The 23615-nt window shown below is 37.6% G+C and overlaps 1 protein-coding gene across 7 annotated transcripts in view; it reads right to left on the reverse strand.

Moving 5' to 3' along the window:
* Window positions 1-12254: 12254 nt before the first annotated feature.
* Window positions 12255-23615, reverse strand: part of Rgs7 (regulator of G protein signaling 7) — a 440139-nt gene continuing 428778 nt past the window's right edge. For 6 of the 7 annotated variants that reach the window (XM_063239888.1, XM_063239887.1, XM_063239889.1 and 3 more), the window contains one exon: window positions 12255-12953. Coding sequence is in view for 2 of the 7 variants with exons in the window: in XM_023567158.2 (XP_023422926.1) it covers window positions 12903-12953 (51 nt within the window). In the remaining 5 variants the exon portion in view is untranslated. Of the gene's footprint in view, window positions 12954-19491; window positions 19570-23615 lie in introns of all 7 variants that reach the window. The other variant, XM_023567157.2, reaches the window with a different exon arrangement.

Here is a 23615-nt window from a genome sequence, read left to right on the forward strand (position 1 = left end):
GAAAACAATTGGGAAAAAAAACCCATAAAAGTAATGAAAACAGGTGGCATTCAAATACACAGAAATCTCTGCTCATGCCCAGGAAACACATGAATATTTCTCTCATTGATTTATCTATCTCTCCCTCTCATTTCTTTAATCCTATATCTGTAAACTCCTGACCCCTAATTGTTGGTCAAAAAGTTAATTAGCAAGTTTATCTGTCACTTTCTCTATTCTTGGACAAAGATGAAAACCTCCTTTGATGCTCAGCTGGTGTTTTCTCTTGTTGGTAACCCCACAATTCTAAGAGGGAAAAGACCCCATTTGGAGTAAAGTATCAGTAACAATCTTGCATGAAGCAACATTTAAGCTTCAGCCAGGAGAGAAAGCCTGATCCCAGGCCTGCCCATATCCTGCTCTAACGTTTCTTTCCAGGGCATGTGGCCCATGTTAAACATCCAATAACTGCTGTAAGTAGTGGAAGCTACATAGTTGAATGAATTCCAGAGGCCGTTCTCTCTTCCTGAGCATCACACCCATGCCCACTCTGTGATCACACATAGGAACACTTTCCAGGTCACTTGATAGGTGTATTTTTGGATCATAGGCCCCCAGAAACCTTACATTAGATCATTCATTGCAAGGTTTCTGACTCAGAGGAACCTGGAAGGACATCATAGGAAGATTCCTGAACAATTTGGAGATTCAGAATTTTTCCAGAAATTATGAACTGCAACTTGAATAATGTCATAGGTTATTTAGAGTGACTCAAAATAGCCTGCCTGCAAAGCAGTTTCAGGTCCATTCATGGTTACTGCCTAGACTCTATGGTCTGTAAATTTAAAGTCTTAGATCAGTCATGAATTCTCTAAGGGCTGGGCCTCAATTGGAACAATATATAGAGCATTGTCCTACTAGGAAACCATAGAGTATGGAAACCAAAATGGCACCCAAGAGCAAATTTGTTCTCTCAAGGAAATAGGGATAAGAAGGGAATACAAATTTCCTTTTTTCCCCCCTTTTCTTCTCTAAAATAGTCTCCAGCTGGGAACTATGATGCTCTAAAAGAGAAAATAAACAAAACCAAAACAGAGTCAAAGAAAGCTTGTCAAGATCACACATACATGTGAATAACACACACACTCAGGATAACTGTATTTGGGTTTTAAAAGATAATTTTTTTCAACCTACGCATTGATGACTCCATATTAATTTGTCAATTTCAAGAAGGAAAATTGCTCTTATATCTTCTTATTCAATGACAGAGACAATATGATGGGCTATTTTGTTCTAGTTGAAAAGTTTAAGGCTGAGGATAATGATTTGGCTCTTCCAACTCTTATTTATAGAAATTTGGCAACTTAACTTCTGTTTCACCCATGAAATGAACATTATAATATTTATTTTTCAAGGTTTCTAGGAATACAGCAGGGTTTAAAGCATTTTGTAGAAGACAGATCAAATAGTGTCACGTAACAGAGCCATTATTGTGATTGTTATTAAGAAATATGAACTGTCTGACGATCTGTTTTCTTTTTCTAATCCCCCTTTCTCTGGTGAAGTGACTCCAGAGAACTAGTGTCTCTAGGGTCCAAAGTCAGTTAACTCAGTCTCTCAGAGACAAGCACCACACACACACCTGAATGGCTTCCATAATTTCCGACCCTTAGATTCTAACCCAGTCTCACTGAACCCGATGGTCGGAAGCCTAGGACAACTTTCAGGCATTTTTCTATACATGATCTCAAACAAGGGTAGATCTGTCTCCTTTAGTTAACTTCAAAACATCAACTGGCCACTAGATGTCGGGCTTGTTAAATAGTTACAAAGGCATTATCCTGCCATCCCCAGAAGCTGGGAAACACATAATATTTTAAATTTCTTTTTAACGAAGTTTTCAGTAACCCTGACAACATTCCATGAATTTCTTGCTTCCTCATGTTTAGAACGTGCCTATATTTGGATCAATTTTATTGCTCCTCCTGCTTCGTGATTCATTCTGATATAATGTGCCTTGTGTTGAGAGAAAAGTTCAAAAACAGGTTGCTGTCTCTTCAGTCATATAATGGAACTGCTGATGCGTGTGTCTGTGCCCGTGGATCCAGGTTATACTGAGGAGTAAGGACAGCTAGAAAGTACGAAGGAAATCAGACGGTGATCAAGGAGACCAGGCTGGAAGAGGGAACTGATGTCAGTGACAACGATAAGAGGCTGTATCTAAAAGAAATAAACCACCTCTTCTTCTCCTTTAATTGTTCTGGATGCAGAAGCTGCCACGGAGTCTCTGATCAGGAAAGAGCTGGTTAAAGGTTAAAGAAGCATCTGGGGGACTCTCCCTCAGCTGCCTTCCCTAGTCACTTAAGCATTTAGTTCACAGCCATTTAGACAGCCGTTGATAAAACTGCCATAACAAGATCTAGAAAAAAGGCTGGATATGAGGGCACACACCTGTGATCCAAGCATCCTGGAAATGCAAGACAGGAAAATCATTAGGGAGAGCCCAGCCTAGGCAACTTAGCATCTTATGAACTTAAGGAAGGAAGGCTTAATTTAAGATGTCCAGTTCATCAATTGGAAGTAATAGATTCACATATATTGACATATACTGATAACTGATTTTTGACAAAAGTGCAAAAGTAATTCAATGAGAAAATAAATAGACTGGGGATGTGGCCAGGAGTTCGAAGACTCTAGGTTCAATTCACAGTACTGACAAATAATATAAAATCAGTTTTTCTTTTTTACACTAAATTCTGAGCTCTAAATACTTTCAAACTTTTGTCCAAAATGACACAAATGAAAATGAACAGATCCACATGAATAACTTAGAGATACGCTCCCACCACCACCGTATTAAGGAGTACATCTCTCAAATACAGGCATTTGCGCTGCCTGTCATCGCTGTGTATGTGGCCCTCAGTTCCCGCGATGGTGCAGGCTGCCCTGTGTGAATGTGACAAGAACACGAGCTTTGGAACCAGGTGCATCGGCGTTCCTCTCCCAGCTTTTAGCAGTTGCTAGTGGGCAGGGTAGCCTTCCCACACAGCTAATAAAGCAAACGTCTTCTGCCACACAGTGAGTTACCTTTTTGTCCTCATCACAGGGATTTTGAAGAGCAGAAGTTTTAAATTTAGATGAAATTCATTGTATTAATTTGTCCTTTTATGGTCCATGATTTTGGTACCATATCTAAGAAATGTTTGCCTAAACCGAGGCTGCAAATATTTTCTTCTATGCTTAGCTTTAGAAGTCTCATTGCATGTGTTTTATACTCCAGTATCAGACCGTTATGAGTTAATTACTGTGCATGGACTGAGGTCCAGTTGTGTTTGTTTGCTTTTTCAGATGTTGTTACTGATGGGTATCTGATGGTTCCAGCACTTTTTTTCCTGAAAAACCATCATTTCTCACTGAATTACTTTTGCACTTTTGTCAAAAATCACTTATCAGTATATGTCAATATATGTGAATCTATTTCTTCCAATTGATGAATTGGACATCTTAGATTAAATTAAGCCTTCCTTCCTTCCTTAAGTTCATTCATGGTTGAAGTTTTCAGTATATAGATCTTTCAGTTATTTTGTTAATTTTGTCTCTATGTAATTTTTAGGCCATTATAAATAATATTATTGAAAATTTCTATTTCTATTCATTGCTGCTATATAGAAAGATAATTGATTTTTATTATAACGATAATATACACATCAGGGTACTTTTTAACATATTTAACTCAGCATTTTTCATTCATTCATAGAATTGCACAACCATCACCATACTCTAATTTAAAAAAAACTTTCACTACCCAGAAAATCCACCCTGCAATCCCACACTCCTTCCAGCCCTTGGCAACCACTAATCTAATTTGCTCTCTGTTTGCCTGTTAGGGATATTTCATTCACTATTTGGTGAAATATTATTCTCATACTTTCCTTTAATTCTTTAGACATGGTTTCCTTTCATTATTGGCCACATTCACAACAGCTAAGTCCTTTAAAACCTTTGCTTAGTCAATTTAACATCTGGGTTTCTTCAGGGAAAATTTCTCTAATTCTGATTTTGTTCACTGTGTATGGGCTACACTACCTTGTCTGTGTAAATATCTTGTCAGTTTTGGATGAAACTGGATATTTTGAGTATTATATAACAACCCAGGAAATCGGACTCCCTCCACTGCCCTCCTCAGAGTTTCTGTTGTTTGTTCTTGATGTTACTCTGCTGCTTGTTGTGTGACTTTCTTGACTTAAAACTGTATGTTTTGACGTTTGCATCTACTAACGTCTCTGAGCTTACAGCTTTGTGGTCAGCTGAAAAACAGAGATTTCCTTAAGTACTGTGTTAGTGAGCTTTCCCTCACTGTCACAAAATAGCCCAGACAGTTTTCAGGGGTTCTAGTCCACAGCTGATTGGTGCTGCTATTTGAGGGCCTGTGACAAGGTGGTACATCATGGTTAGGAGCAGGTGACAGAGGAAGCTGTTTATGGCAAATTGGGAAGCAAATAGAAGACGGGCTCAAGGTCCCCACATTTCCTTTTGAGGGCATGCTTTTCAGGGCTATAACTCCTTCTCTCTAGGTCCCCCCATCTCTTAAAGCTTCCATCACTTCCCAATAGTGCTACAGTATGGAGACCAATTTGGGGGGATGCTTTTCCCAAACCATAGCACATGTCTGCACTGGTGAATTTCCAAGCATATTCCAAGTGACTGTGTATGTGCACAGGTAGTTTAGAATTCTGCCTTCACTTTTGGTTGCTGGTCTGAGTGAGGGATGAGTAGTTGGGCTTCCTGGTCTTCTTGGCATGTGCCAAACCCTGCATCTGTGTATGTGCAGGTAGATTCCTAGGAATATGTTCCACCTTTCCAAAGCTCCCAAGAGAGATTTTATTCTTCAGTTTTTCCTTTTAAGTTTATTTTTGTTAAATTCATTTAAATTCTTGCTGGTATCATCACCTCAGGCCACTGTGAGGTTAAACAATTTGTACTAATTGTTTTTTTTTTTTTTTTTTTTTTTTTTTGTCTTTTTCCTTTTTATCAGTACCAGGGATCGAACTCATGACTGCCTGCTTGCAAGGCAGGCGCTTATACCGCTGAGCTAAATCCTCAGCCCCTGTACTAATAGTTTTTAACAAACACCCCATCAATTGGGCTATTCTCACAGAACAGAGTCAGGTCACATATGAAGATATGGGCTGCGGATTTGGCTCAATGGGAGAGTGCATATCTAGCTCAGCAGGCATTCTGGGCCCTGGCTTCTACCCCCAGCACAGCATTAGAAAAAGTGTAAAGAAATGCTCTGAAAATGGAAACTTGCAGGAAGTTACTAGACAATCCAAGTGACATTTCTTTTGTGGTTGGGCTGTTGGGATGCTCCAAACCCACTTCATCCCATCCAGTTGCTTTTAGCCTGCTGTTTTTTTTTTTTTTTTTTTTTTTTACTATAATTATGAGACATTTGGATTTCAAGGTTACTGTGGAGCTGGCAAGAGGGGAATGGGAAAAGGGTAAATCAAAATACCAAACACTCATTGTTCTTACCAAAATGTAGTTGGCTTACATAAATGTTCTTCCAATTGTTGCAAGACTTTGGTTAGCTTCCAGAGTTCCAAAAAAAAAATCAGTTTTGATAATTTTTGCTAATGTTTTTTGTTTTGTTTTGTTTTTAATGGAGGACTTTACCATCCTGGAAGTACTTCTAATACCATTGGTTTTCATGTGTAAGTCTTTCAATTTAGAATCTTGCCAAACTCACTAGTTAGTGTCAATAGCTTTTATTTATTTATTATTTTTATCCTCTGTGGATTGAACCTAGGGCTTCTGCACTGAATTCCATCCCCGGCCCATTTGGAGACTCACTGGTGACTCACTCAATTGAATATGTGACCCTCTAGCCTCAGCCTTCTAGAGTGAGGAGATCATAGATGTATACAAACACGTATTGCTCAGTAGCTTCTGTGGTAGACTCCATGAGTCCAAAAATGTGGACCAATGAATCAGAATGCTCTTGCTAACCTCCTTTCATGCTCTGGGAAGAAGGACCTCAGGGTACATAAAGAGGCTAGACACGTTGGCAAACATTATTTTGGCTCAAAAACAAGGACCAGAGGCCTGCCTCTATTTTCTGTCCACAGGTTATAAACTCTTATGGGCACAGACTCCTCTCAAGGAACAAGTTCTCCATTATTTCTCTTTTATCAGTACGTGATTATGGGGAGCAATTTGAGATTTTAAAGTCTGACTGGAAAAAGTGCTCCGAACCTACCCTGAAGACTCAACTCTTTTTATAGATTTGCCAGAGTAGGTCAATCTCATGGTTTGGGTTGCAATTTATAACGTCTTTGCTTTACCTCGCCCTGTCTTCCTATAATTTCTCTGAAAGTTCTGATTGCAGTTATTTGCCAGTATTAGCCATAATTCTTAATAGAAACATGTGCTTTCTATTTGCATATATACAAAGATCCCTGCTTTTCCAGAATTTAGCAGAGGACAATGAGTCATTCTTGTGATGAGACCACTGAGGGAGAGTTTCTATTGAACTGTGTACAGGTAATTCCTACCTGTTTAATGGCTGTTCAGACATATGACTGAGGTGCACTGTTTGGACTTGAAACAAAAAAAGAGTGCTCAGATTAATGACTTGAATTTGTACTTACGATACAGAAATGTGAGTGGCAACAGGGCCTTATGGTAGCTCCTTCTACAGCACTATAATTTTTGCTGATTTTAGTGTACAGTTCTGTAGTTTTATGTTCTTCTATACATTACATACAGTATTCATGCGAGTTATGCAAATAAAAGCAAAATGAACAAGCTGAAATTCTTTTGATCTTTGTCCTGAATTTTGTAATATATATACTATATATAATTGCTCATTTAGTGACCAATTTATTTAACAATGTAGCTGCAGGAATGGAACTTGGTTGTTAAATGAGGAATGTCTGTATTGCAACGTTACCTGCCACATGCCCAGCCCAGCTTCCACCTGATTGGGATGATCACTCAGCCTAAATTGAGATCTCAGGCAAACATCACAGATGTTGTCTCATGAATGGAATCAAAATATTGACTCTCCAGAAATCGCCAAGACATTCCATGCCAAACTGTTCAGTTTTCCTGTGGGATGAATACCCTTGAATCAAGAGACTAGATAGCAGTCCAGCTGGAGAAATAGGCATGGTCTGTTAATTGTAAAACCCCAGGACACATTAAGAAACAGTTCCTAAAGCCCTGCAGAGATTTCTCATGAGAACTCCAGTGAGTTTCCCATAGGATGGCCTAGTCCTAGCAATCAGCCTGAGGGGCGGCATACACAAGACAGCTGCCACTGAGTTTAGGGCGACCAAGCATTTGGTTTTTTTCTTTTCTTTCTTTCTTTTTTTTTTGGACAGGGTCTCTCTATGCAGTTCAGGCTGGCCTTGAACTCACTATGTAGCCCACACGGGCCTTGAACTCTTGGCCATTTTTCTGCCTCAGTTTCCAGTCTTCTAGGATTACAGGTGTGTGTCACCATGCCTGGCTGACTACTGAGTTCTTTCATGGCAATCCACTCTGATGCTGTATACCTCCTTTTACTTGGCCCAAACTCACTCCACAGAGCATATTTCTTTTCTTACCTTTGATAAATGTAAAACCTCACAACCTGTTGTTCTTGTTTGACCAGTTCTTTGTTCAGGACAGAAAGAACACACTCTCCCTGTGTAGTGAAGGAAACCTCTGGAAACTTTATGTTGTGATAGAGATGCTCTTATACTACAGTTCTAGACAAAAATATCTTTGTGAAATAGATCAGGTGCCCTCATAGAAGAAGAGATGGTACTTCAACCCATGACCTGTTTCTTTTTCTCTAGACCCTTTGCTAATAACGTATGGAATGCATCTCCCCTTATTCCCTACACTCATTGTATCAAGGATTAGATGTGCTGAAACAGCCAGAAGGGCCCATGGATGTCTCCAAGGATGAAAATCACACTGATTCACATTTTACGCTAGGAGGAGATTCTGTAAAACACGAGAAACGGCATCAAAAACAAAATCCATACTCATGATCCAGTGGAAAACTACCACCCCTTAGTCCGTCCCGGAAGTACAATAAAAGCTCACTCCATTCTTCTGTTAATGGGCCAGTCTGTGCTCCATCAACTCTGTGCCCGCTTCAGCTATAGCTTCTCCAAAAAAGCATCTTCCTTATTTTTCTCTTCTTTCTCAATTGTCCTGTAAAGTCTTGCTACTACTGAGTCAGTTTTAATGTCTATTGAAATCAAAGTGAGTATTTTTGTGTGTCCTATCTCATCCGAACCCCATAAACTGGAAAAAAATAGTGTGCATTGTGGTTTGGATTTCAGATGTTCCCCAAAACCCATGTGCTAAAGTCTTGGCGGTAAGCTTGTGGTACAACTAGGACGTGCTGGATCCTCTAGAAAGTGTGGCTTAGCAGAGGGAAGGGTAGGTCACTGTGAGATGCCCTGGAAAGGAATTCTGGTACTCTGGCCCTATCATCTCTTTCTTTACTTCTTGGCCACCATGAGATAAACAGATCTCCTCTGCTATGATGTACTGTGCCACCACAAAGCATCAGAGCCAAAAATCCATGGGATGAACTTTACAAAACCATGAACAAAAATAAACCATTCATTTTCATAAGTTGTTTACAAGCATTTTGTCCCACAGCAATGGGAATTTGACTAATGCAGCCGTCACCTTACTACTTACTGCCATCTATTCTTGTGTTGGCTATACTCTCAGATAAAGTTCCATTCTATGCACGAATCAGGCAACAGGTGCCTTTGGACACATTGCTGCTTCTATTTCAGGTGCTTTAGTATTCAGAATCAACTTCCGGAAGACACAGACTCCTGATTTGGGCCAGTGTCACCCTTTGACACTGAAGCTTTACTGACACCACTTGATTGAGTACCAACCCTCCATCCTACCTGACATCACTCCGTCACTCCTGGTATTTCCCAAGGTCTCCGATACACGGACTCACTGCTCTGTTTTGGCCTTCTGAATTTTATCACTGTTTCCATGCCAGCTAGGATGTTACTTTTATCTATTCACAGTAATGGTCTTTTAAAGAAAAACAAAGAGCTGAGGGTAAGATAAGCAGTATTTCTTGGTTCATCAATTATGGACCAAGCAACCATATTTGCTGATTTATGTTCATTATCTTAATTCTTTCAACCAATCCTGGAGCTGGATATAATTAAATTTTAAAAGATATTACACATGCCCCAATTTATTGGATTTCCAAATAAGTGTGAAATGATTAAGGTCCTATAACCTAATAAAGACATTCAGATTTATGAATCAATTTATTAATCAAGAAGTATTCTTGTGTACTCAGCCACTAATGATCTTTTTGAAAATGAAGTTATAAACACATTACATTCCAGCTCCAGGGAAATGTCCCTCAACATTCAACAGTATATGCAAATTTTGTTTTAATATGACTTTTAGAAAATAGCATTTTATGTGCGATACATTATTTTTTAAAGTAAGTTCCAGGGCATAAAACTCTAAAGAGTTCCAAATGCTTGGTCACATAAAAAATGTATGTGGTACTTGTGTTATACATGAGTTTTTTCTCTTTGCATCTCTCACATTTCTTAAACCCTTCCCTGTCACTATTTCTTGAAATGTCTTAGGGCATAGATTGATATCTTTGCTTCTCTCCCACTGATGTTGTAGAGAGCGACTGGAATATGTAAAACAGTCACGAGTACACTAATACTGCTCAAAACCCAATGTGCCCTTTCATACGTGTACCTGTGTGTGGAAATAATAAATACATGTATTAAAATATATGGAATAAAATCCTGCTGATAGCCAAGATTTACCTCTCCAAAATTATTTATTGCTTCTCCAATAAATATATCAAAATTATTTATAAACCCTCAAGCAAAAGTGACTATTTAACCTGGACTAAACTGTGAGTCTTGAATATCAAGATCAGGTCAGACCCTGTATAATAATGGAAGCTTTCTGTCTTCATTGCTTTCTTTTGTTAGCAGCGAGCGTACAGTCGCAAGCCACACTTCTGTTATTCCGATCCAAGGAGAATATCTTTTGCAGAGCCACAGAAAATATTACTGTATATGGGATATTTGGGTTGATGTAATTTAGAGGATGAAATACTTTTGCAATGTGATTGTAAAAGCTCCGAGTTACTGGAGGATAGCATTTAAGATAGTCTTAAGGTAGAGAAAGACTTCTTAAAAACTATTTTATTCAGTGGAAATTTTTATATGACATAGATAAACAATAGTGGGGCAAGTGGGAAAGTGTTGACAGGTTTACTGGACTTACCTGCAGGAAATCCAAAACTTTTCTTAGTAATTCTCCTGAAATGCCAGATTTTTGTATCTGAGTCTTGTCTAAATCACATTAAACGGAATCACCAGGCCAGAAACCTGAGTGAACTTTTAAACTAGGAGTTCCTGATGTTAGACACACTTAGCAAAGGGTTCTCCTTTTCCTATTTTTAGACACTATTTTGCCCTTCATTTTTTCATGAATCCATTATTTGGAATTGCAAATTAGAATGGATGGCTAAGGACTCACAAGTCAAGAAAGCCACGGACAACCAGGCATCTTTGTGCACAATTCATTGTTTACACACCATATTTTTTAACAGGCCAATAATTTCCCTCAAATACTCTTTTTATTAAGTAGAGTTTAATGTAGCTTCAGTGCTGGGTGTGCCAACCTGTCTTGAAGCCCATTAATTTAATTTGCACTTAAGTATTTTTTAAAAAGCCATATAAGGATATAATTAAACCTTTCTCCAACTGTTTACAGTATTTAGATTATAGCCTATATACAAATTTCTCCAACAAATACTCACTTTGTGATTTTTACTAACTAGCTACCAGACTCTACTACTGATTGTTCATTAATGTTGGCAAGAGTTTTCAGTCTGTAACTTTACCTACAATAATTAAAAATCATTAATAACTTGATTTTTTTTTAATACCCAATGTCTGCAGTATCTAGGTACCAACATAAGGTCAGGCCTGGGTCCTGGCTGAATAACCTTCTGTGTGACCTATCTAGTGCTTTTAGGGGTCAAGCTGCTTACCTGGGGTCCACGGAGTGGCTCTTGTTTGGTCTGTGAGTCCTGATATTTAGAGCAGACGTTTCCTATGAGAAGGTATATGTAGATTTTCACATAACTTCTTACCAAAAGTTATTGGGCAGGTGTGATGTACTGTGCCCTGTCGTCAGAGTGCCTGGATTTGCATGCACATGGGATTCAAAACACTATTCCAAATATGGTATCCAGAATGTTGAACATTTTAAGCTGAAGGAATTTGAGAAACGGCAAGTATGAAAGATTCTGACTTTCTCTCCAAGCAGGTCCTAAGATCCCCCTGTGAAAGCTGCCCTCCCTAGACCTTCAGCAAAGGAGCACTCTTACCTCTGAATGTGGAGCGACACTATTGGAAGTCTGGATAATCACGTTGTAATGTGGCTCCCCCAGCTTACCATCCTTACTTCACATTCCCTGTGCTATGATATCTTCCCACGACTCAGTACTCTTTGTTGAAACTTTGTTTAGATCCTCTTTCTTTATGAAGTCCGCCACCAAAGAAAACTTCTGTTAAGTAAATGATTATGCTTGTCTTTTGTAAATCTTTTGTTGTTGTTTGTTTTTATGCAGTGCTGGGGATCAAACTCCGGGTACCACACATGCGTGGAGCCACATCCCTGAACCTTTTTATCTGTCTTTTGCAACAGAGTGCCGGTTGTAAAACTAGAAGGGCAGAGAAAAAACAAAGTTTTTCCCATAATCTTTTTTCCAGGGTTTCCAGGGATTGAACTCACGACCTCACATCGCGAGACACTTACGTCACTGAGGTAAATCACCAGGCCCATCTTCTATAATCTTAACTCACTACTTGGCTATGTGATTTCAAACAATTAACCTCTCTCTTCTTTTTCACAAAATTGCATATATATGAACTTAGAAGGCTTCTGTGAGGATAAAAATGTAGATATGCAAATTCATTACAAGGCAGAAAGCCCTCCTGTATAGCCATACATGTGGGTGTCCACATTCTTTGTTGTTCAATGGCCTGTAAAAGGTCTACCTTGCCCCAGCTTGGCTGTCACGTGAAACACTTTCGGTGCTGGTCATGGCTGCTGTACCATGCATGCTCGTCTTGAAACACCAGCATAAATTTCAGGGTGACAGTCTAACTGACAACTGTATGTCTGTGACTTCTTTCTCATCATTTTCTTCTACATTTACTGCTGAAGACAAAAGCTACGAGAGCAAGGAGATTCTGCATCTTTTAATGAAAGATAAAACAACAATATAAACATACACAAATTTACAGAGAAGGGATCAACTTTAATACATTTGGAGTAAAAGGTGTTTCTTATTTAAATATGGTATAAAAATAAACGCGGGAAACATTAACCGAGAATGTACAGAAAAGAGACAAAGACATGAGCTTGTTTTGGACTGTGAAAACACCAGTGAAGTGAAACTTTCTGTGCTAATTTATTGTTTAATAAATGTGAAGCCATATGTATACATATTGATATATGCATTTTTTTTACAATTCTTCCAGTTTGTGATTGATTGAATTATCAGTGAACAGTGTGTCTAGCAGAAGCTTTAAGAGAGAGGGATTAAAAAAAATGGTTTTACTTCACTTGACCTTGTTAAAAAGGAAAAGACAACAAATTCAGCTTAGAAGAAAGGAAGAGGAAGAGAGCAGACAACAGTTTGAAATGAGGCATTGAGATGGCAAAGAGTCCCTTGGAGATGGCGATGCCTTAATGTACACACGAGAAAGAACAAGTCAGGTCCTCCGTTCATGCAACAGCTTGGTCTAATGTCCTCTGCTCCAGGTTACATCAGAGAGCTACAGAGTATATGCCACGATGCCAGTCTGCTTCCATGCTACAAGGTGAGCCTTTTAGTAAGACTGAACAAGGCTTGTTAACCTCTTAGATGTGAGCGTTTTCCCCTGAGAAAAAATATAAAAGAAAGAAAGAAAGTATGATCACTGCAAACTTGCTTTCTAGCAGCATCCATTCATTGCAGATGATTTTTTGTGTAAAGATCATAAGTGAATCATCCCTCCCTCTTTTTGGTTTAGGCTCTGGGGACTTAACCCCAGAAGGATCACACATGCTAAGCACGTATTCTCTCAAAGTGCTAAACCCCCAGCCCCCAAATTTGAACTCTTTAAGAACATATTAATTAAAAAGTTTATGACAAATCTTCCTCCCCCCTCCTTCCCCTGACACACCAAACAGAATGACCCCCTTCCCTCTCCCTGCCCTCCCCCCAAGATCTCCCCACTGCAAACAGACTGATGGTTTCACAGCACAGATCAGCAAATCATAACACATGTCCATAAACGTTCCATCCAGGCTTAGCAATGAGTTTACACCTAGGTTCCCAATTAGTTAATAAACACATACATTAAATCTTAGTAAGGTACTCTGAAAGATAACAATGTGAATGCATTCTGTGAAATAAGTGTCTCACTGATAAATATTGAGAAATGTAGAGGGTATAATTTCATTAAATAAGTTTTTTGAGGATGCAATTGGTGGAACTTGATTCTACCCCCTCTGTTGTGCTGTTAATGGAAGAAAGGATGCCAATTATACATCTAGAGATAAAAGTTTACTCATTCCTTATTTCAAACTGTCAGTATCTTTCCTTTCCCATCCTCACTTCAAGCTCAACTGCAAACAAACCTGATATAATAGAATTCCATTCGTTGTGCTAATACGAAGTACCTATTTTTTTTTTAAATCTTGAAAATTACAAGTACGCTAAGGAAGTAAGTTTGACAATTTTAAATCCAAAATAGTTTGTGGACTAGTGTTTTGCCTCATCTTTCATTTTATATGTTCTAATATAGTATAGAATCAAACTTTTTTCTTTTTGGATGATGAAATAGTAAGGGAAAACCAGAAATTTTTAAGAAATATAATGTATTGGAAACAAATTCTATCATGGCAATAATCTTGATTTTTCCTAGTTAATTTCCTAGTTAATCAGAATTTGACAAAGGGGTTGGTATTACTGGGGGAAAAAATCATAACCATGGCCATTGTCTTAGTTGGTCTGAGCTGATGTAACAAACATCATAGGTTGAGTGATTTACGATCAAACATTATTTCTCATAGTTGTGCACTGGGTTTAGCCAGCACGCTTTTCTGGTGGCTGCATCGTGCATCCTCACTGTGCCCTCACATGGTGGAAGGAGCAGAGAAGCTTCCTGGGCCTCTGATACAAGGACACTAAGACAATTCTGAGACTTCAGTCCTTATGGCCCAATCACCTCCCAAGACGCCCCTCTACAGCCGTCACCCTGAGAGAAGGAATTCAACATAAAAATTTGGGGGAGCACAAACATGCAGATCATAGTAGCAACATTTTGGGCAAAGAATAATATGCCTAAGAAATGATTAATATCTACACTTTATAATCAATATGTTTTCTTTAAACACCACAGTTACTGATACGGATTTTTTTGCTGCTGCCGTGACTTCAGCAATGAAGACCATGCGCCATTTCCTCCTAGTTGGCACAAAGGGTTCACAGCAGCTTTTGGCAATGAACAGTAAAGATGCCCAAGATGAACAACTGTGTTTTCTCTAGCCTATGCTTTTGCCACTTATCAGAGGAAAAATAACAAGACGTGCACAGTGCTACTGAGAGAATCTACTTACACACACATGCATTCTTTGCCTGTGGCCATCTTATAAAGGAGGGCCAAGTGAGCTTGTTTGACCCTTTCACCATATGAGGACACAATGAGAACTTGCCACCTGTGAACGAGGAAGCAAGTCTCAACAGATGCCAAATCAGGTGTCATCATGGGCTTGAACTTGTATGTCTCAGAATTGTGAAAAATAAATTTCTGTTGTGTATAAATCACTCAGTCTATCGTGTTTCTGTTACAGTATCATGAATGTACTAAGATACCATTTCTATTTTTGTGTCTGTTTCTTCTTTCTAAAATGAGGATAATAATTTATTTTAAAATAAAAATACTGAATAAAAATAAAAATGAGGATAATATTTATTTTAAAAACTTGGCCCAAGGACTCATAAAACTATTACTCACTTAAAACTATTTTTTAGAATATCCTACGTACTCAGTTTATGCTAGCTACTACTTTATTATTGTTATTACTACTAATATTGTTATTTATATTCCCTCTGGGAAACACTAAGACCCAAGTCTTACCTATATACCCAGAGTCAAGATGACTAAGGGAGAAGATCACCAATGAATTGAAAACTCAAATTGTACTACTTCTCACCCTAAATTGGGCAATATATTAATCAAATAATATTAGAGTTTTAAAGCACTTCTCCATAGTTAATGTTGTTCTTACATTTACTACCTTAGTTTTTGTGCTACTGATATAACTGCATATGTGTGTATATTTTTTTTCTGAGATGCAATAATTTGTATTTAGAAAGGGTTTACTCTAATGCCATTTGTAGGATAAGGAAAGTAAATATTGGTTGACGCAAAAGAGTGAATTTTTCTGTGGTAGACATTAGACCACAGATGCTGATATAAAAGTATTTCTTTTAAAAGTTCAAATCACTGGACTTTGTTTCAAAGTTCTGGGAAAAAATGATTACATTCACACAGGACATTAAAAGTGAGTAACTTTTTACTTGAATTATGGACACTAATATCATATTTATGAATTTGATAAAAAGAATCTAAGGGCTTTTTCTAATTGTTTTTCAAATATGTCATGAAAAGTACTAGTACTTGGCCTGGTATGTACTTCATTAAAAATGGGATATGGTACAAGCTTTGCCTGACAATCTCTAATCCCTGGAAATAATTTAAAAGCATTCATTAATAGAAGTCCCTAGAGCATTGCAGGCTCACAGTGAAGCCTGGGGTTTGTGATAATACAAAAATAATAAGTGAATGTTGGAAGACCTGGATGTTTGGCTGTATTTGCAAACCACGTCCGGTTCACATACAATAAAGAAAGATACATAGGCCTCATTCTGGAGTGTGAAGAAAACATTGTGCACACACTATCCATTTTAAAAGTACTAAATTTCAAAGAATTGTTCCTTTCTTCTAGGGAAGTCTTTATTGGTCCAAATTTGCATGTCAGCACTGGACACCGCCCCTTTTAGGCACCTCTTGGGAAGGCAGATGAACCCAGCCTGGCTAATTATTTTTCGTAACGTTTCCATCTTGAATAACCTAAGACATGTTTACAGCTAAGTTCTAAAAATCACAGTTATAGCAATTAAAAGGACTAAAAAACAAATCCCTCTATCCTCCCTTAATAGCATTTTAAAACCAAATTGGTCACAATGGTTCAACAATTTTGTGTGAATAACATTTATTTTTACCACATGATATATATGGGTTAGGGATTTAAACCATTCCTGTTAGAGGCTAAAGGAAATAGGTGACATAGGAAGCAGAGATCTTTAAGGAAAGACAAACATGGACTCTTTAGGACAGACCACAATTCAGGATGCCATGAGGTTACATAATACCTAATGGACAAGATGCTAGAAAAAATAAGTGTATAATCAGTTTCAGGACAAAATAAACCTGAGACTTTAACTGGCACCTAAGCGAACCCAGAGCATCAATCTATTAATTCAATAATCATATAAACAAAGTTTTCTAGCATTGCAATAAAATTTCACTTTTGCCACACCAGTGCCTTTCAATCTTAAACACTATGTAGAGATTCTGTTATAATTAGTGGGAAACCCCAAAACTCAGAATTTCACAATTTTGAACTTTTCCAGAAAGCTGACAGAGAGCTCTGAGTCAACAGACATATACTCAGGCTCTTGGTGACAGCCTGAGTACCTGCCTGGAGCAGTTGGGAGACAAGCCCTGTCCACTGTCCTCCTCTGGGCACCCCATTCATATCCACAAAGAGTTAGAGAGAAACTACACTTGCATGTGTGACCGAGCCCACATATTTTATTACTGTCACCAAAATACATAGCACCCTGAACAGACCGAGCAGAAAAAACTAGGGTGCAATTTTAGAAGTTGGCCATGAAAGATTGATAGAGAACAGAGGCTTCTCATGATCTTTGGGAATTTTGTTTTAAAATTTAACCCTGAACTCTTGCTATTTTCTTACAGTTTCTACTTGTTTATGCCCTGTCAGTTCCTCCATGTCTTACCCTGATTCATAAGCAAACGCTCTAAAGCCTCTTGGGCTGCAGAGGCCAGGGCGAATGAGTGGGAATAGGAAAGTGCAAATCTTAGTGAACGCCTTTCTTCTGGCTTAGGTGATCCAGCTGTGTGATGGGATGCCCAGCCTCACAGACATTTAATAGAAACAGCAGGCAGCATGGGGGGCGTGGCATGCTCTTGGGGCAGACACAGGAAACACTTTTGTAAAAGACTGAATGAAGGATGTACTATGTTCTTTTAGTCCCATATTAAAAGTGCTTTGTTTTTCTTATAAATGCCAATGTCTTTGCTTAGGATCCAGAACATTCATCTTTGGCTTCTCTGGCTTTCTACACTCCCTGCTGTCTCTACTCTGTTCTTTGGCCGGACTGCTGCTCTTTATGCTGGGCCCTTCTGTGAACACAACTATTCAGATCCTACTCTTCAAAGATGAACTTCCTACCGGGTCCCTGCTGAAGCCTCTACTGCCCTCTCAATGCTGTGGTTGTCATCTTGGATTCTTCTTACCCATGAATCTGCACTAGTACATTCACAAGGTGTCTTGTATAATTTTGTCAGCTGCCTGGCTTGGGGAAGCAGTTGATAGCTATTAAGCAGCATTAATATCAGAAATGTCACCAAGTAAGTACTTTATTGTTTGCATGAACTGAACTACTTGGTTGGAAATTTTATTCTAAGAATACATTTTCTAGAAACCAGGGCAAGAAGATTTGAATACTGTGGAATAAGTTACTTTTAAATTAGGGAAGAAGAGGCTTAGGGGCCAGGAGTCAGGATCACTGGTCATATCCTTCACTCTAACCAGCTGACTACAGAATCTGGGTCTCTCAGCTGGGAAAGCAGAAAGAGGGAATTGAAGCTAGGTCAGATGTTTGGAAAGTTGTTCCCCAATTTAAATGAAACTAGTTCTTCTATATAAACCTAGGGCAAGTTTCCTGAAACACAACAAAATTGTAGAGAGTGTCTATGTTCTTAGAACACTAAAGATGAGCTCAAATTTTTGATGTTTAAGAAATAAAGAAAAAAAGGAAAGAACTCTATAAAACTGGTTGTATTTATTTTTCAACCTGATGATAAAAATCCTATAGTCCTAAAGTACTAAAACAAGATAGTTTATGAACACATATACATTTAAATATTAACTACTAGCTTGTCTGTTGGCTAAGGAAAAAAAGTAAATAAAGCAAATATTTTCTTAGTTGGAAATATTTTCCCATAATAAAACCAGTAGGTATTCATTAAAGAAAATGTGAAAAACAATGTAAACAAAAAGAATTACTAATTGAAATGCAATTATTTACCTATTATGCCTTATATTTTTAAATATGAAAATGCAAGTTTTAAAAATTTTTATTCTAATCAAAATGAGTTTATAGTGTGAATCAAGGTTTATTATGAATCACATATCAAATTAAATCATATTTTAAACAGTTACTCATACATGTTTTTTCTAAAATAATGTTGTCATTCAAGTGCAAGGCATTTAGTAGGTGAGGAAGTCTTCTAAACTGACATTTAGAAGAAAATATAAAATGGATAAGAAATATCAAAATATACTGCATCAAACAGTGGAAAGAATTGCTTGTGAAGCATTGTTTTTGTTTCTATGCACATATAAACATACATACACACAGTGTGTATGTAAATATATTTATACACATAAACTCATGTAAAATGTATTGGCCAAATGAGTCGATGTGGGTGGTATCAACAAAAGATAAAAGTCACTGCTCTAAAATCCAATTTTTAATATCTACACGTAGTCTATCAGTAGATATGCCTTGATGTATTTTAGAATTCACAACTAGTGCATATTCCAAGTGTGTTCTATATTTTTAATGAAGATAGGATGATTCAAAGAATATTCTTATACCTGTGGGAACTACTGTACTTTCTTAGTAGTAATTAAAGTGAGAGATTTTTGAGTCTTTTGGCATATTCTGTCAAATTAATAGTATTCCAGAAAAGTGATAGCTATAATCATAATAAAAGTGATAGCAAAGTCATAATACCACGGGCAGTGTATGAAATTACTTATTTTCTTATCTCTTTTATAAGGCTAGATATTATTTTAAGAGAAAACTAAACTTTTTGGAGGACTAAGTTACTGTATTGCTTTCTAAATTTTACTTGATTATCAATAGCTTTTTGTTTTCTCATGTATTAATAGGCTCTTTGCATTTTGCTGTTAAAATTTCCTACGCTCTTCGCTAAATCTTCAGTGGCATGTTGTTCTTCTGGTTGTTTATCTGTAAAGAACTTCTGGTATAGACTCTAATAGATCTTTATCTGTCATGGACATGCGCATTTACATTTTTTAAAAAGGGTTTACCAGGTTTGAGGACAGGAGCTTGCTTTAAACAAAGGCTCTTGGGCTAAGTAAGGCATGCAGCAGTCTTTCATGGGATCTCTGTGGATGAGACAGAGAGAGATGCAGTTCGTAACTAAGTAAGCAGCTATCTTCAAGGCACACTAATTATCAGCGCAGGAATTCTCCCTGTTCTTATGGCATTTTAATTCATAATGTAAATGACTAAACTAATGGAATTCTGATAAAATGCATGCATGATGCAAATCTGATTATCTCAGTTAAAAATCGGGGCAGCAAAGAGATACTTCAAATGTTTATGCAGAGCTATGAAGACGAGCTGCGAAATATAACCACCTGATAAAATTTAGTAGAAAAAAGGGTAAAAAAAATCAAAATTTTACTAAAACACACACAAAAATACAGTAAACAGAAAACCTAGAAATGAAAAAAACAAGACTGGAAAAATGTAATCACAGTGTGTGAGAAGAAAATTTAATGCTTTTAAAAAATGTTAAGCTCCATAATTGTGTACTGTGGTGTGGGTGGAGGCTCGGGCAAGGAAGCCAGGGCTGTCCTCAGGCCAGATTGGAAAAGCTCCAGGACACAAAGTCAGGGAAGTGACATTCTCACCCAGGCATCTGGGGAACATCTCAAGTACCATGTTCTGTTAGGACATGTGACAACCACTGATGAACAAATTTAGGAGGTGAGCAAAGATGATGGTGAAGGAATAGGAGATTCTTAGATGAGAAAATGTCAAAAGCTCATTTTCAGTGAAAATCCACTCAAATTTAAGCCAATGTAACTTTTAAGCTACTTTTATAAAAATCTTTTTAAGTGCTCAGTTTAGTTTTCATAGAAATGTCTTTTTTTCCGTATTCGCATTTCAATAGCATATATGCATATTTTAATAAATTGCATAAATGCATAAATTTGATTGCAAACAGCAATAGGAACACACACAATTAAATACCACACAATTCAACTGAAGGTTGCAGAACCGTGGGGACAGGACAAGAGCATGGTGGTTCAGCTGTAGCATGGGCTGTGTCCTTGACATTCATCAGGGCAGAGGGAAGAGTACCGGGTAAATCTAGGCCACAGGTTTTCAAAGCATGTTCTTAATGTCAGCTGCATCAGCAGCACAGAGAATTAATTTTAAGTGAAAGTTTTTGACTCCACCAGAAAATAAATGACTTAATTAGACTTTCTGTAGGCAGGGTCTAGCAGTCTGTAAAGAAAGCTCCCGTGATGGTGATGCACCTGAAATAAGCAGCACTGGTGTTTGGTACAGAGCTGTCAGGTCAGGAGATTTCTGGCTAGGGCATGATACTTACACCGCACTGTTCTTGAAATGACTGCGATCAATGGGGGGTAGGGGAGAGAATGATCTAATTTACTTTAATTGGAGGTTATAGAACCTGTGTTTCCCAAGTTCCTGGTGACTCTGAGATACAGTTGAACCATTTAGAAAAATAGTGAACTATAGATGTTAACCAGGGAAACAAAATAAAACGTGTGTGTGTGTGTGTGTGTGTGTGTGTGTGTGTGTGTGTATGCAAAGTGCATCTTCAAGTAATTAAATATATATATATATATAATTTTGGGGGGGGTGACCCTGGAAGCAGAACTAGAGCTAAAACTTGGAATTTTCAGAAGAATAGACAAAGCTAAAAATAGGGGAGGAATGTATAAGAAATGGAGCAGATCACCTCTAATATCTAAGGGTACTGTATCTCTAAAAGTCAGAAGGTATGTATCTCTAGAACTTAGGAGCTAGCAAATGTTGAATAATCATTTGAGTCTATGGGTAAGACCCATGCAATAGTTAGAGATAGCCCAGAAGAACAGAAGTCTTTTAAGTTCTTTCTTGATTCTGACACTCCAAAAACTACATCATTTTCAACACCTGAAAATACCTGGAAGATTAAATTGTAAAATTAGAAAAGAGAAAGACTTCACCATCTTTTTTCTGGTATTAGCATATGTTCTTGCTAGATACAGTACTCTGTATATTTCAACTGAACACTCTTATTAGTAGGTAATTGATATTCCCCATTTTGGTAACTGAGCAATGCCTACTGTGTCATTTCTAAATTTGTGATGAAATAGTGAAAAGTAAAAGATCTTCAGTGCTCCAATGAAGTCTGTATGACTTGCAGAAGTAAAAAAAAATAAGACTGGAATAGTTTTTTTTCCTCCACAAATAATACAGCAATAAAGACATTGGATTCCATCGGCTCAGTTAATGCTCTGTCCTATTTAGTACTGGTCTGTGCTGTTCTAAATTATAGATAGAATTAATGCATTTAGTATTGTCCAGTGTTTGCTCCTATTACTATCCTGGTCACTGGAAAATAATGACAACAGGCATCAAAATGTGTTTCATAGTGCAGAGGACACAGACTTTTGCGTAACGTGGGCAAGCTAGATAGTCTGCCAAAAGGATTTGAGGCATACAGTGTGTTGATAAGCACATAAAACATGCATGCTCAGATATAAATGCAATTTAGAGAAAGAGGTCTTCTGTCCTGCTATTTTAAATTGTCTGTGTCAGTGTTATTGCAAGTATTAGCACATATTATGGAAAAGTAAAAAATACATCTATAGCTTTTCATCAATCTGATACTTTCTTTTCAGAAAAATTTCCTTTAGAGAGGAATGCTGATGAATATACATGATGATACATGTGGCTTTAGAAAAGGAAAAATTAGAAATTGGTAGCTTGGTGATGCTATACAGCTGCATACTAAGGGCCTTGATAGCTAGAAGTCATATATTACTCTGTTATTAGTGGAAATTAAATATGGTATCATAAGAAGTCAAATTTTTATCTATTTAAATTTATAGATGTTTCCTGGCTATATGAAACAACTTTATAAAAAAAGAAAATAAAAATATTTTGTTCTTAGACCACTGATGAGCTTGTTTAACCTTATTTATTCTATTCACTACCATTTAACTCGATGAGGTAATTGAGATTGAATTGCTATCTGCAAACTACTTTACCGAATGCTATGATGCAACGTACATAAGTGCACAGAAATATGAATCTTTCTGCTTGTTTCTCCTTGCATATTAGTATGATATTCAGATTATATTTGAATAATATTTCAAGTATCTTCAAACAAAATCAAAGTGATAATGCAAACAAATGTGTTCACAGTTGTATAACTCTTAAGATTTCTAAGTGAGACAATTTGAGGGTTATTTAAACTTATCACTAGTAAAATGTTCTGTCACTATTATTGGTTCTCCGAGTCTTCTTCCTCCTTTGCTTCTATTTCACCATCCAAGTTTTTGTTATCACCTAATGTGTGTTTCATTAGAGAAGCTGTTGGTCCTGCCAAATCACCCTCCGATCTCTACTCTGGCTTTCTCTCCACTGCCACCTGCTGCAGAGCTGAAGAAAGCCCACATATAAATCCAGAACATGGAAGATCATGATTACTTTCTGTGCAGAAAACCTCCACAGTAGTCCTTGCCTAAATTTGTTGAATCTTTAGACCTTCTTTTTGGCTTTGCTTTTGTATTCTCCCCTGCAACGTTGGTTTCCCTAGATAGTGAGCTAGCTCTTTTCTTTGGGCAGTTAGGTGTCATGAGAAGAGAGAACCAAGGTAGATGCACATATTAGAAGCATCCCCAAAATAGTAATCTCGGTTCACAAAGGGTAAGATTCCTAAGAACTGGGGTTCTATGTTTTATTTTCTATATATTTTCAGATGCAGAAAAAGCACCCTGGCACACAATGTGCACTCAATAACTATATAACTAATTTTCATTGGATAAAAGAACCTGGTAGTATCTGCACACATGGTATTATTGGGCTATAAACTTGTCAAAAAGTCTCCAGAACGGTCTCCAGCTGAGGTCTCAGCTTTCACCACAGACCTAGGGCTACATGATGATCTGAACAGTACTTTGAGAAGTGCTGTTGACTTCTGCCTCCAGCATATGTAGCAGCAAAAAGGACATCCACACTAGGGCATGTCTGCTCAGAAGTCACATCAGCAGGGTTCACTGGGTGCTATATGACCCACTGCCACTACACAATTCACAACAAGAGTGGTGATTTAAGAACTAATGATGCCACCAGAAGAAAACCAAGACATATTGCCTGAAGTAAATGGGCTACATGGTCTGAT

The sequence above is a fragment of the Cavia porcellus genome, unplaced genomic scaffold (genome assembly GCF_034190915.1).
Source record: "Cavia porcellus strain 051 isolate PalLab524CR breed Dunkin Hartley unplaced genomic scaffold, mCavPor4.1 scaffold_29, whole genome shotgun sequence".
In the NCBI taxonomy this organism is placed as follows: Eukaryota; Metazoa; Chordata; class Mammalia; order Rodentia; family Caviidae; genus Cavia; species Cavia porcellus.